Source organism: Cyprinodon variegatus, unplaced genomic scaffold (assembly GCF_000732505.1).
Source record: "Cyprinodon variegatus isolate N-32 unplaced genomic scaffold, C_variegatus-1.0 Scaffold8, whole genome shotgun sequence".
NCBI classification, from domain to species: domain Eukaryota; kingdom Metazoa; phylum Chordata; class Actinopteri; order Cyprinodontiformes; family Cyprinodontidae; genus Cyprinodon; species Cyprinodon variegatus.
The window spans coordinates 2,570,413-2,585,364 of NW_015150461.1; the positions used below are offsets into that span (position 1 = coordinate 2,570,413).

At 41.3% G+C, this 14,952-nt stretch overlaps 1 protein-coding gene across 3 annotated transcripts in view; it reads left to right on the forward strand.

Moving 5' to 3' along the window:
• Positions 1-14,952, forward strand: part of LOC107086445 (serine/threonine-protein phosphatase 2A 55 kDa regulatory subunit B beta isoform) — a 116,583-nt gene that overhangs the window by 85,499 nt on the left and 16,132 nt on the right. For all 3 annotated transcript variants that reach the window (XM_015377392.1, XM_015377399.1, XM_015377407.1), the window contains exons 5-6: positions 6,488-6,665; positions 7,987-8,151. In XM_015377392.1, the coding sequence (XP_015232878.1) occupies positions 6,488-6,665; positions 7,987-8,151 (343 nt within the window). The remainder of the gene's footprint in view (positions 1-6,487; positions 6,666-7,986; positions 8,152-14,952) is intronic.

Consider the following 14,952-nt stretch of genomic DNA (forward strand, 5'->3'; position numbering starts at 1 on the left):
AAAACATCTTTGAAATAAAATTAAATTCAGAAAACAGCAAAGTGACCTCAAAACACTTTTTTTTATTTTTTATTAAAACTTTCTTTAAAGTTTCCTTTAAAGAAGGATTGCCAACTTGAAGAGGGAGGATTCGCCATCGAACTTCTGGCCAGAGAAAAAACCCGTAATATGTAGCCAACATTTGGAAGAAGAATGTTTTCAAGATGACTTGGATAACAGCGCGTTGTGACAAACACCAGATACAGCACTGGGACTTGATCAACAGCCGATACCGCACCGTGACGTCAAAAACCAGTAGGTGGCAGTAGTGTTCTTTGACAAACATGGATGCCTCCAATAAAGCACATTCTAATGAAAATTACTCTGAATTAAAAAACACTTCTTATTTATTGAACAGTATGGAATAATTTAATATGTAAAGGACTTTCAGAAGTTTGAATTCTGAAAATGACCGGACTTCTCCTTTAAAGGGACAGTTTGCATGATTTACACCCATCTAGTTGTGCATTAGATGGATAACAAACGACAGACTGGTGCCGCCATATATGCAGACGCCTCATTGGTCGCTGGGCGACTTGCCATCTCGGATCGGACCACAGTTCAGACAGCTGCTGTCAGAATGAATCAGAGACGCCTTAGATGTCACTTTAATCACATGAAAGATGAGTCAGAGATAATATCACAATAATCTCTTACATGTAACAACCACTCAAAAGACCATCCGTACATCTGTAGTCTTTGCCTCTCACTGGTCAAAGATTACAGATGGTCCTCCATTGAAACAGAAAGTAGGAGGTAGAATGATCAATCTTTTTTTTTTGCTAATTTTAAACGCCTCTCCAACCCACAACACATTTTCGGATTCAGTTAAAAGATGTAAACCTGAAAGGATTGTCTCCTTTCAGCAACACTGATCAAAAATGGCGTCGCAACATGGCGTCTCCCGCTAGTTGCCCCTTCCCCCCATGTATTTATAACCTCCTAGTTCGCTTTAATATTGGATGTGATGTATATGCACTGGGAAAAATCATTTTTTCTTAAAATAAGTGCATTTTTTTCTTGAACTGAGGAGGTAAGTGAGACACTTTGCTAATGGAACAAGACAATTTACATTTAAAATAAGAAAAAAACTATTTCACTTATTTTAAGAGGCAAAATTCTCATTCCATTTAAAAATCATCTAATCAACCTACTCAAATCAAGGGTAATTGCACTTAATTTAAGACATTTTGACTTATTTCTAGATCGTTTTTGCAGTGTGGTAGCAGAATATGTATTTATTAAAGCAGTAATTGATTTTTGCTCATAAAAAAGCCCCATTTGAAAAAAACATTTCAGCTCAAGTTTACTGAAAGAGACAAGAGAAGAAATGATTAAATGATTGATTAAAAAAATAAACATTTGCTCTGTGGTTCAGTTAAAGATCAAAATAAAGGAATATTTTTAAAATTGAAAGGAGCTTCTTGGCCTCTAACGCGCCCTGTAGTTCCTCTTCTTATATTTATATATATATATATATATATATATATATATATATATATATTATCTCATCTACTGTGAAATAAAATTATGCTGATAAAGTACATTTTAACCCTTTAAAGCCCGATCCAAGAATAAAACAAAACAGAAAATTTGGCCTTTTAACAAAATATGTAAAAAGAAAAAACAGAAATACATTTTTTATATTAAGAATTTATTACTATGCGATAAGTCAATGTTAGTTTTTGTGTAGTCTTCTGTCCTCTGTTATCAGGTATATCTGATTGTGTACAATAGGATTTTGAGCAAAGTTTTTACCATTAAATTATGCAAAAGGTGTCAGACGCAAAACATTTCAGAAACCGTATGTATCAAATACGATACATTTGGCATTACAGGGTTAAATGTCCCACCGCTTCTTTATTTACTGTTTCTAAAAAAAAAAAATAGTTTAGTTTATATTGGACAAATGAAAAAAGTTAATTTATGTTCCAAACGTGATTTTAGGAGCTGCTTAAAAGAAAAACAGAATTTTTAATGTTGGAGATGCTGATGGCCTCTTTCTCCTATACAGGATTGATTCCATATTTTCTGTTTGAAATAACAGGACATTTTAAACATAACCCTGGTAGACTCTGCCAGTACGACCCCCCCCCCCTGTTTAAAAAGGACCAAATTAAAACCGAAATGCTTCAGTAGACACAAAGACTTCCTTCTCTCAGATCCAAATCCCACAGAAAACCCACGGGGCGAGCTGAAGGGAAAGCAGGAGGATTTTAAAACAACCGTTCCCCACTGAATACAGTTTTCAAATTAAAATTTGGATGACCCTGTTTGTGTCAGAGTGAGATTATGCTCTTGCTGAATTCTCCGTCATTTGACAGACCGGACTCGCTGCTTTTGTTCACTTTTTTTAGTCCTTTGAGTTCATGTTGTCCCCTGGAATCTCACTAAATGTGTCTCCGCTTTAATAATTTATGAGGTATGCTCCAGTTTTTCAGGACACTATAAGAACATTTCAGTATAGCTTGACGACACTATAAACTCTGAGGGAAACACGATGGTTAGGATTTAGGAATGCAGCATATTTAACACTTTAATCCCAGACGGTTTTAGGAGCAACTTCCTGAAATAAATCAAGCACAGCTCCTAAATTACAAAGCTTAAATGGAAAATGTTGTATCTGTATGATAGAAAGGCATTAAAGAAAGGTTTCTATGTATAAGCACTATTCTAATATAAAAAAAAAAACGTTTTGATCCTCACCTAAATGTTTTCCAAAAAGAAACGCTGCAAAATATCAGGAGAACCCCTTTGAGATCGGGAGGTGGTCATGAGAGGCTGATTGCCCCTCGTTACCCCCTGTACACTACAGCAGTGGTCCCCAACCACCAGGCCACGGTCCGTTGGTCATTTGGTACCAGGCCGCACAGAAAAAAGTATATATATATATATATATATATAATTTATCGACAATCAGAGTCTGAGTGATGTTTTATTTTGAAAAATATAAAAAAAATTGCGGTATTCTCTCCCAATTACATCAGTCGGTGCAACTGCGCCTCTTAACACAGGTTAATTCAGGTCAAGACTCATCCTATCTATAACATCCTATCTTTGTGAAGCGGGATTTTCTGCGGTTACAGCGACCAAAACAAAGCTACGCAGCAGACTGGATATCAGGAGCACACTTCATCTGTCATTGTCTCCGATTACGCCTAGATGGGACCGGCTTGTTGTTTTATTTTTATGCAGTTTGTATTTGATTTTATGCCAGTCGTATCATCATATCATCCTCGGCCGGTCCGTGAAAATATTGTCTGACATATAGCGCTCCGTGGTGCAAAAAAGGTTGGGGACCGCTGCACTACACGACGCACAATCAGGCTTAAAGTAAGGCCGATCGGAACATTTTTTGCATGACTGGAAAGTCGGCCCGAAAAGGGCAAAAAATCGCACAGTGTAAGTCCGGCTTTAGATGTCAGAACCATTCAAAGCGGACCTCAAGCCTACAGAGTCAGACTCTGAGTCGGATGGTGAGGCTAATATGACGGCAGCAGCCCCGGTAGAAAACACACAGCGGGGAAACACGTCTTGCTACGCCTCTGGTACAGATAGCATAACCAGTTATTAGTTTATAAATATAAAACAGTATATAATACTTTGAAATACATGATTTTCAAATAAATCCACTTCTTTTGGAAGAAGCTATCTACTATATTGTTATAGGTCTAGTCAGTTCATAGACAGGTTAATGTTCTCTCTCTGCTGTAGGTACTGCTGTTGGCAGCAGAACGCATTACTGTTTCACTGTCGAACCAAGCGACTCTTTCAATAAAGGAAAAAAAGAAGAGAAAAAAATAAAACTCCTTCTCAAAAATGTTCCAACCAAAGAAGAAACACCATGAACTTCTCCTGATCTCATCTGACCTGCTTCACCCACTTTGAGACCAGCTCAGGATCCTTAGGAAACTTTAATATACTGCCGCCATCTTTATCGGTGTGGGAGGAAAAAGCTTAAACACAACACTAAGGCGTAGCTGTATCATAATCCATGAAAACTTCAGCAGCTGTCCATAACAAACCCACCGTTCCCGCTCTGCAGTATACTTCACCCCCGTTTTCTCCCTCAACAGGCATTTTTGTTTTGATTAAAAACTATTTTACCCTTGAAATGTGTCATGAACCGAGGACAGATGGACCCAGTATTCAAGGAGAGACAGTCAGTAGGAAACTCCAAAAGTTTATTAAATAAAACAAAACAAAAGCGGAGCTGTGGCTCGCGGACACTGCAGGCGGGGCACCGCCCAATCTCAGACACTCTGTAGTGGGAGAAACACAGGTAAGTGACCACGATCATCTGACAGAAGATTATCTGTTGGTCACTTACCTGGTTTAACAGTCCAGACAAAGAATGTCCTCAAGTGCTGCAGTCCCAGAGGTGATGCTGGAAGCCGATCCTGGTCAGGGATCCAGAACAGACAGGAACAGGATCCAGATCAGGCAGGAACAGAGACAGGTGGCAGGATCCAGACTTCCAGGCATCCACAGGCTCCTAGGAGGGTTCAGAGTCTGACTGGGACCAGAAGCAGACAGGATCAGGTGCAGACAGGCAGGCTCAGTGGAAGAGGGTAGCCGAGACAGGACGTGGAACCGGAACTTGATGCAGGACTTTAAACTGGTCTCCTCCCTGGAGCCAGGCTTACTGAGATAAAAACTGAACCTCCCCCCATATAGAGCCAAAAACCCAGAGGACTCAGCAGGGGAGGAACAGTAAACAATTAGGAGACGAGACAAACACAAAAACCCTCTTTCCACTGGCTGCCAGGATCCAGGACATGAACCATGAACTAAAACTGAAACTGAAACGACAGACTGACAGAAAGACAAGAAATGATCTGGCACTAAATGCTCAGGCTGAAGGGAATTTAAACCAGAGGAAACAGGTGAGGGGAAGAAATTGTAATTGAGGACGGGAGGGAAAACAGCAGGTGAGAGGAATTACTAATTAGGAGGAAGCAAACAGGCCAGATCATGACAGAAATTATTACATCAATCATCAGTAATATCGTTTTGGTCGCAACGCTTTTTACGCAATGAGTCACACTTTACCAAAAAACTTGATGTCATCCAGACAATCAAGCATCTCGCTGGGATACCATTACTCATGGGTCAGGAGGGAAAACAAATGCTTTCATCATCACGTCATTTTTTAACTTTATTTCAGTTGTAATATCAGATAATCGCTTTTATGGCAAACAAATTTGAGGTATGTTGTCTCTGAGCAATTTAAAGCAACGGTTAGTATTGGAGAGATTTATTTTTATAGCTTATCCACCAATTAAATTTTTCACACAAGCTCATTGCGTGTACGCAGCGTGTGCTTATCTGTCATTGCAGATTAGCGCTGAGTTTAGCATGTCTGTCCCTTCTTTGTCTGGCTGGCCAGGGGATCATAGCTGCCTAGAGGACAGGCCGCGACTGTGGCAATCCTTTTTAGATGCTGTGAAGGGAAAGTGAAGCAGAAGGGAGGGTGTCTCACGAGAAAAAGTCGTCTTTGAAGATATATTTTGATCTATACGCACGTTTCAAACTAGATCGGAAATCAGCAAACAATCAGGGTGAAAACCTACGGAGATGAGACAGGTTGTAGACCGCTGACAGTCGGTGTTCTGGGTTATGGGTTAATAAGGCGCATGTCTCTCTGGACGGCTGGGGGAAGACATGGAAGGGAAGTGACACCCGTGGAGATACAGCGACCTGCTGGGCTGTCACGTCTTTCAATCAGCGCCAGCAGCGGACAAAAAAAACCAATGGGGAAGAAGCGGACGATTTGTCCTCCTGACTCCCTCCCCTCTTTTCTCTCTTTGTCTGGGTTTTATCTGGGCAGCAGGGGGGGGGGCTGCATGCAGGGGCGGTTGATGGGCATCTTTGAAGCTCCCGCAGCTTTGTGCAGACCGTGTGTGTTGCTGGGACTTTAATGTGCGGCCATCTTAATTCTGTAGCGTTCAGTTATCATTCCTCAGCAGGGCCTTGCGATGCCCCCAGGCTCTCTCTTTTCCCACCTCCATCACTTTTTTCCCAAATATCTGTGAGTCGAGCAAACAATAAAAGCGAACGAGGCTGACATCTTCAGCAGTCGGGTGAGGAGAAATTGAGGTGTGATCACTGAGTTACTGGGAGCATCACAATATCTGCCTGGAGCAGCCCACTCAGCAGCAGGGAGTAATGCTGAGTTTTTATCTCTGCTTCATTATAAATCCTGGAATAAATGTCAGATTACGCCTCAGAATCATCTTCAATGCAGATGCTAGAAGAAGAGAACTGGGAAATCTATGCTAATCGGCTCAGAAAGATACATATCTGAGGACGCTTTCTGGAAACAATGTGAAGTTCAAGCAGAATAATGTATGAATCTGACAGTCGGCATGAAAGATGTATATTTTTTTGCATATTTTCTGATATATGACGCTGACGAATCTCCCCCCCCCCACACACACACACACAGGTGCCTGTTCTGCAGCCCATGGATTTGATGGTGGAGGCGACAGCCAGGCGCGTCTTCAGCAACGCCCACACGTACCACATCAACTCCATCTCCGTGAACTCTGACCTGCAGACCTTCATCTCCACGGATGACCTCCGGGTGAACCTGTGGAACCTGGAGATCACGGACCGCAGCTTCAGTATCCTTTTAATCACACTTTGGATCCTAAAAACAAAGAGTTAGCATTTAGCCTTTATAAAGATTTAATTTTGATCATTTTTCTGGTGTTTTGTTGGTAAGTCGATAATAGAGGACCAAGGTGGAGAAAAAGGAAATGTTCTTCAAAATCCAGATTTTTAAAAATCTCTTTGTTTTTGGTTTTTTTCTTCCTTTGGGGGGATTATTATTATTTTTTTTAATTTCTGTTTCTCCTGCTTAAATTGACTAATTGCATTCTTTAAATGTTTGGAGCAGGTTAACTCATTTCAGTTGGTCTGCATGGATGTTAGCAACAACATTTTTATTCATCAAAAGCGAGCTGTTGTATTGGGCTTCAAGTGATGATAAATTGCAAAATTGTAAAATGCGATTTGAATTCATAAAAATTTAATCTGAAAACAATTTGAAAATCTAAAATTTAAACGTCTAAAAGGTGCAAAACCTAGATAAAGTTTAATATTAAATGGAATTACTGTAGGAATCCAATCTGAGAAGCTACTTCCCTTTTTTAATTGCGCTTTTCATTTCTGGATTGTATTTTTATTAAATTGTAATTTACAAAACATCTCTGTCTGCAAGAATAATGGAACAAAGTTCACTCCATAATTTTCAAATAGAGTGTTAGGGTTAGTGAAATCAAAGTTAATATTTGCAGCTAGGTTTTGTGTGATTAGCTGCGCTTTAGGTTTGTTTGTACCCTGTTTCTTTCATTGGTGTCCCAAATTCAATGGGACATTTGAAGGTATGAAAATAAGGGTGTCGTCTTTATTTAATGGTTCTTTTTGGCCAACAACCATTTATGTAGTCTGAACATTTTTATACAAGCTTTCATAAATGAATGCGGAACTTGTTCTTCAGGCATTTTTGCACCTAAATCTGCAGCAGTTCTCTATGACGGACCGTCATAGTGATGTAAATAAACAAGGTTTGATTTTGGTGATCTCTTCCTTCCTGTGTCTGTGTGCGACCTCAGATCACCGCTTTTTGGTCTGAGCCTGCACACTGCAAAAATGGTCTAGACATAAGTAAAAATGTCTTAAATCAAACGTATTTACACTTCGTTTTAGTAGGTAAATGGGATTATTTGCCAATGGATTGAGTATTTTTATTCTTAAAATAAGATTATTAGATAATATGCACTTGAAATAAGACAATGCGGTTGCTTTTTCTTATTTTAAATGTAAATTGTCTCGTTCCATTGGCAAAGTATCTCACTTAACTCCTCAATTCAAGAACAAATGCACTTTTTTTTTTAGAAAAAATGACTTATTTAGATTTGGTCCTTAGCCTGCGTCTCTCAGACATTGTAGACATTAAGCCAGCCAACATGGAGGAGCTGACGGAAGTCATCACCTCAGCAGAGTTTCACCCCCAGCAGTGTCACACCTTCGCCTACAGCAGCAGCAAAGGCTCCATACGCCTCTGTGACATGAGGCAGGCCGCCCTCTGTGACAAGCATTGCAAATGTGAGTATCAGGAAAGAGCACCAAAGGGGGGGGAAAAACCCGTTAGATGTCACAGAGTGAAACAGGGCGTGGCTAATGTATTTGGGATCCATACCAGTATGGATTTTCTTTGACATGATGCACAGCGTGTGGGTGTGTGGGGGTGTTTGTGTGAGCTGGAGGATGGTGTCTGTGTTTGTGCTTATTTTCTGATCTGTGGTTAATTCTGAGAAACTTCATGTGGTTTTCGGTTGGTTTTTGTTTTTCTACAAATATTCAGTTCAATTCAGTTTATTTTTTATAGCACCAATTCACAACACATGTCATCTCAAGGCTCTTTACAGTTCACCAGATCAGATTGATTTAAAGTTTTCGAAGGAAAACCAGCTGATTGCATCGACTCATTGACTCGAAGGCAATCCCTCACACTAAGCATGCTTGTGTTGTATCTAAAATCTTTCATTCTGCTAAAAGTAACAGGCACGTGTTTTGTTCAGCTAAGTTTTTACAGAACTAACAGATCCTGTAAAGCTGATCTGATTAGAAAAAATGTCAGAACCAAAAGCTAAAATAAAAAAATAGGCAATGTTTTCCCTGAACTGGCTCATCTTGCTGTAGCTGCATCACAGTTTGCCACCACTGATAACCCATCAATTAATCTTCCACCGCGTCTCGGACAATGAGCGGCCTTCTCTACGCCTTACTGTCACATGCAAACACTTTGCTCAGATGAATAATGAATACATTGACATTTTCACTGGGAAATCAATGTCATAAGAGCAATTGCATTAGTCCCCCCTGGACACACCTTGTTGCTCGATAATATCAGTCATTTCCTCAGACATATTGATGAATCCATTGGGCCTGTTGAATATCGCATAAGCATTAGAGTCTCTGCTAAAACAAATAAAACCAGATTCTGGAGGACATTTTAGGGATTTTGTTGGGTTGATGTGAGAATAAAGAATAAGTTAAAGGCCTCTCTTATATTCTTCAGAGAAGAAGTGTTAATGCTCACTATCTTACTGCATGAACTTGCAGAGATGTGTTGTATATAGCAGCAAACAGGCACAAGCTAAAGCATTAAATAACAAAAATATTACATTTAAAATTTCAATTGTAATTTCATCTCAACTTTAAAAAAGTAATCAAAAGTAATCTTTTAGAGGCTTTTTAAAGTTGTTTTTACAATGTATTTATCCGTTTCTCCCTCTGGTTGCATATAATGTCTTTATAACTAATTACAGCGTCCTGTTGGCATATTATTTGTTAGTTACAGTCGTAGGGAAGTCATATTTTAAATTTCAAATAGTTCTGATGTATATAAATCTATCTTTATCAGACCATATTGTCCCAAAAGTTAGAAAATTTCTATTTTTAAAAACATCCCGTCTTAAAATCTGTTTTTTTTTCGTTATCTTCTGCAGGCCAGTTAGTTCTACGTCAGCCTGAACACCTAAATTCGGCCAATCATATATCAACGGTCATCTGTCAATCAAATTTTTTCGGTCATAGCATCTTGATTTATATGTCGCCGCTAATATACACAACGGTTGAAATAAGAATATATTCCTTTCCCATTGAGTTGCGTCCCAGTGTTCACGGGGATGGACGTCTGTGTCTTCGGCAGGCGTAGAGCTAACAGAACTGGCAGCGTTGTGAGGCAAGGGCTTCAGGTTGGAGGAGAGTCCCTGTCTGAAGTGGAGGAGTTTAAGTATGTTGGGGTCCTGTTCACGAGTGAGGGAAGAATGGAGCGGGAGATCAATAGACGGATCGGTGCGGCTGCTGCAATAATGCGGACACTGCACAGGTCTGTCGGTGAGGAGCTCGGTCATTCGGGAGAGGCTCAGTGTGGCTCGGACATCTTCTTCGGATGCCCCCTGGACGCCTCCCTCGGGAGGTGTTCTAGGCACGTCCCACTGGGAGGAGGCCCAGTGGACGACCCAGGACACGCTGGAGAGACGATGTCTCTCGGCTGGCCTGGGAGCGCCTAGGGCTTCCCGCAACAGAGCTGGAGGAGGTGTCTGCAGAGAGGGAAGTCTGGGAGTCTCTGCTTAGTCTGCTGCCCCCGCGACCCGGTTCCGGATAAAGCGGGAGACGACGAGTACGAGGATAACAGATATCTCTGTGAGCCATATATTTACTGTGGGAGCAGAAGGAGAGGTCCATTGTAACAAAATACATTTCTTGGCAAGAAATTGAAGAATTGTAAACAAGGATTTAGAGTGTGCACCCATATGATTAGGGGAAACATTTAGAAGATAAAACTACGGTGGCCGGGAAGTGCAAACCAACAATACAAAATCTGAAACACTTTTACAAATCTTGAAACAACTTTACATTTCAGAAAACAAAATTTCAACAAACGAAACACTTTTACAAATCATAAAACAAATTTACATTTCAGAAAACAAAATTACAACAAACGAAACACTTTTACAAATCATAAAACAAATGTACATTTCAGAAAACACTTTTACAACTGACAAAATCCGACGGAAAGGGAGGGACTGTCTTCGAAGCTTACCCGGAAGTGATAACCGGAGCGTTCATGATGACGGAAGATGGAAGCTAATCGAGTTGCGTTTTGCCCGTTCTGCAGCACTCATATGAGCAGTTTAACGCGGTTTTATTTTTCCTGTGGTCGGTCCTTGGAGTTTTTAAATGGTACAGAACAGACGGAAGAATCAGATATGCTGCAGCAGTGCATACATTATTTTAATGAGGGTCACTCGTACGCTGTAATCGTAGACATGATGTCATGTTTACATGGTGTACACATCAGCTTGAGGTCTCTGAAAAGCGAACTGAATGATGCCGGTCTTGTGTGAAATTCTGTTTCCCTGTGAAAATCTGTTCCCCCTGTGTCGGCAGCGCGCATTGCAGCCAGAGAGGCAGATCTGACCATTTTCAAGGCGCTCCTGATCATTTTTCGGTGAAAACAGTTCATATAATCATGTCAACTTTGTAACATACAGTTTAATCGGTTGCTCTTTTTACAAATGTGTAAAATAAATAAATTAACGAGGTCTTCTTAAGCTGTTTTGTGTTGTTTTTTTAAACGCCAGTTTTGTATTTATCGTAAATATTTTTATATATGAATACATTTGACTGTGACAAAAGAAGGGTGGGCTAGCCGGTGCACCCGGAGAGAACCCACACAGGCACGGGAGAGTATGGCAGCTCCATGCAGAAAGGTCTCCTTCTGCAAGGGAACAGCGCTGACCACTGTACCACGTGCAGCCTCACTCAGTTTACCAGGGTCTAATTAATACCAAGGTAGGAATCTACCTCAGAAAAAGGCCCTGGTATGGAGGCAGTGCTTTTTTATTTACAGGGAACTATAGAGTTTATGGAGGGTGAGAGCTAAATGTTATGAACTGGATTCTGGATTCTGTGAAAGGGTCTGGGGAGTAAAGGGTTAAAGGAAGAATTATGAAAGTTAAGGGTGATGGTTATGGGCTAACACTGAGGAAGGGGGTTAATGTAAAGCGTTTAGAAGTGAAGTTTTGTAATTAGATAAATGTTTTTTTGTCAGTTTAAACTTGTTTGGGGGACAGTTTCTTGAGGTTCGCCAGAGATTAGTTGTTTGAAGAAGTTGACAATTCTTTGCCATATAGATATCTGTTTTGGTTTTATTTCTTGGTATTTATTAATCATTTGTTGCATTTTTTTGAGCTGCTCCGTTAGGCTCTCTGTAAATGTTTTCCTCTCCTCCTCCATCTTTGTCAGAGCCTTCTTAGCGTTTGCAACTGTCTCTTGAAGGCAGGCCTTCTCTGTTTGCCACTGTTGCCTTTCATCATGCAGAACCTCCAGAAGGTCGTTTATAGCTTTTGCCATATATTTAATGAGGACCTGCTGCTGAGCAGCCCTGGGCCCCATATTCCTGCTCAGGAGACGGGACTTTTCCTGGGCCCAGAGCTCTGTTTGCTCCTTTATATCTTGTTCCATCTTCAGCAAAGCAGCCTTTAAGGAACTGGTTTCCTGCTCCTTCTCAGCTAAGGAGGTCTCGGCCTCCTTTGTTCTGGCTTTCTCAGCAAGCAGACTCATTTCCAGTTCCATGACTTTTCTTGCAGCATCCTCAGTTAATTGGTTGTTTTCCTGCACGTTTTGGGCTAAGCCGATCTCAGCCTCCTTTGCTTTTTCCGCCTTAGCAAGAACAGCTGCCTCCGTTTTCTGAGGTAAGTCAGAGAGAATCTTAACTCGTTCTAATAACATGGTGTTTACTTGTTGAACTGCTGCTCTCCCCTCTTCTGTTAATTTTAAGTCGAGCTCAGCTTCCTGCACTGCTGTCCTCGTCAGGTTTTTGGATAATTTGATGTTTTTTTCTTGAAGTGCGATGATGTGCTCAAATATTGAGTTTATCCAGATCGCAGCTTCCTCCACACTTTGCTTCATACAAATTACCACAGTCTCCAGTATCCGAGCTTTCTCGTTAGCAGATTTAGCCTCTGCCTCCAGTTTTTCAAGCTCAGCGGCATGTCTCTGCAGATTTTCTGATAATCTAATATTTTTTTGTTGAAGCGCGGCCATTTTCTCATCCTGCTGCACCTTTTCCCTTTCAGCCGTTAGCTCAGACTCCAGCTGCCTAGCTCCCTCATTGGTATGTCCAAACGCTGCATCCATTTCCTGAGGCACAGCAGCCGAACATGCATTTCCAGAACAGTTTGCAGCTATGCTACCAGATGTAACTTCCATAGTATTTTCTACATTAGCTTGCGTCAACATGTCGGCTTTAACTGAAGGCACCACGTTTAACTTACCTGATTTGCCAACAAAGAAAGAGGAGTTGTTGCTAATTTAAGGGAGCCTCCTAAGGGCAACAATAGTTTGTTCGTCGGTTTAAAACACAAAGCTTTATTTTCAACAAAAAAAGCTTTTTTTCCTGATGACTGGACTGATTTGCTCTGTGGGGGAAAAAAAACTGTTTCTCTAATCTCAAGGACAGAACTCAAGAGACACACACCCTACAAGAGGTTTGTAGAAATGGAATGACTTGATGCCTTCACTCTATAGACCCAGAGTCAGACAATGATGATGTCACAATGGAATCAATGATGTCATCGAACAGGTGGGCAGGCCATGTTGCCTAGCAACAAACTTAACTCCTCCCACATGCTGGCTGTAGGTGTTATATTCAATACATACATCTTTATTTATAAAGAACTTTAAAAATATCAGTGATCAAAGTACTATACACTGATAAAAGTAATACATCTTAGTTGATCTAACACAAAAACAGATTTTCTAGAATCATTTAATGAAATAGAAACAATATAATCAAACTAATAGAATAGTTAAATTAGTAAAGCAAAAGGGTAAAATAATAAGAGCCAACATCTCAAACTGAGTTAATAGCCAAGGAAAAAAGTTTGTAGAGAGGAGCTAAAAACAGCAGGTAAGTCTGCCTCTTATTTATAATGGCCTCTTAATCCGCATTTTGGGGGTAGAAACTAAAAACACCCTCCTCACAACCTCCTCACTGGCTTTGGGAAAAACCAGCATCAACAGATGGATCGAGCTGAGAGAACGGGAGGGAACAGACATTTAAATAACATTTGACAGCTTGGCTGACTTGTGGGACTCCTGAAGCAGCAAGCAGGTACTGTGAGGCCAAGCATGTCGCGGCCCGGGCGGTTGCAGAGGCAAAATCTCGGGCCTGGGAGGAGTTCGGAGAGGCCATTGAAAAAGACTAAGGGTTGCCCTCAAAGCGATNATACATACATCTTTATTTATAAAGAACTTTAAAAATATCAGTGATCAAAGTACTATACACTGATAAAAGTAATACATCTTAGTTGATCTAACACAAAAACAGATTTTCTAGAATCATTTAATGAAATAGAAACAATATAATCAAACTAATAGAATAGTTAAATTAGTAAAGCAAAAGGGTAAAATAATACGAGCCAACATCTCAAACTGAGTTAATAGCCAAGGAAAAAAGTTTGTAGAGAGGAGCTAAAAACAGCAGGTAAGTCTGCCTCTTATTTATAATGGCCTCTTAATCCGCATTTTGGGGGTAGAAACTAAAAACACCCTCCTCACAACCTCCTCACTGGCTTTGGGAAAAACCAGCATCAACAGATGGATCGAGCTGAGAGAACGGGAGGGAACAGACATTTAAATAACATTTGACAGCTTGGCTGACTTGTGGGACTCCTGAAGCAGCAAGCAGGTACTGTGAGGCCAAGCATGTCGCGGCCCGGGCGGTTGCAGAGGCAAAATCTCGGGCCTGGGAGGAGTTCGGAGAGGCCATTGAAAAAGACTAAGGGTTGCCCTCAAAGCGATTCTGGCAAACCGTCCGACGCCTCCGGAGGGGAAAGCAGTGCTTCGCTAACACTGTTTTCAGTGGGAGTGGGGAGCTGCTGAGCTTGAAGGAGGATATTGTTGGGCAGTGGAAGGAATACTTTGAGGATCTCCTCAACCCGACAGACAAGCCTTGCGTGGGGGAAGAAGAGACGGGGTGCTTGGGGCTGGATTCATTCATCACCCAGGCTGAAGTCACTGAGGTGGTCAAAAAACTCCAAAGTGGAAAGGCTTCGGGGGTGGACGAGATCCGTCCTGAGTATCTTAGAGCTCTGGATGTTGTCGGGCTGTCATGGTTGACATGGCTCTTCAACATCACGTGGATGTCGGGGACAGTCCCCCTGGATTGGCAGACTGGGGTGGTGGTTCCCCTTCATAAGAAGGGGGACCGGAGGGTGTGTTCCAACTATCGGGGAATCACACTTCTCAGCCTCCCCGGAAAGGCCAATGCCAGGGTGCTGGAGAGGAGAGTCCGGCTGATTGTCGAACCTCGGCTGCAGGAGGAGCAGTGTG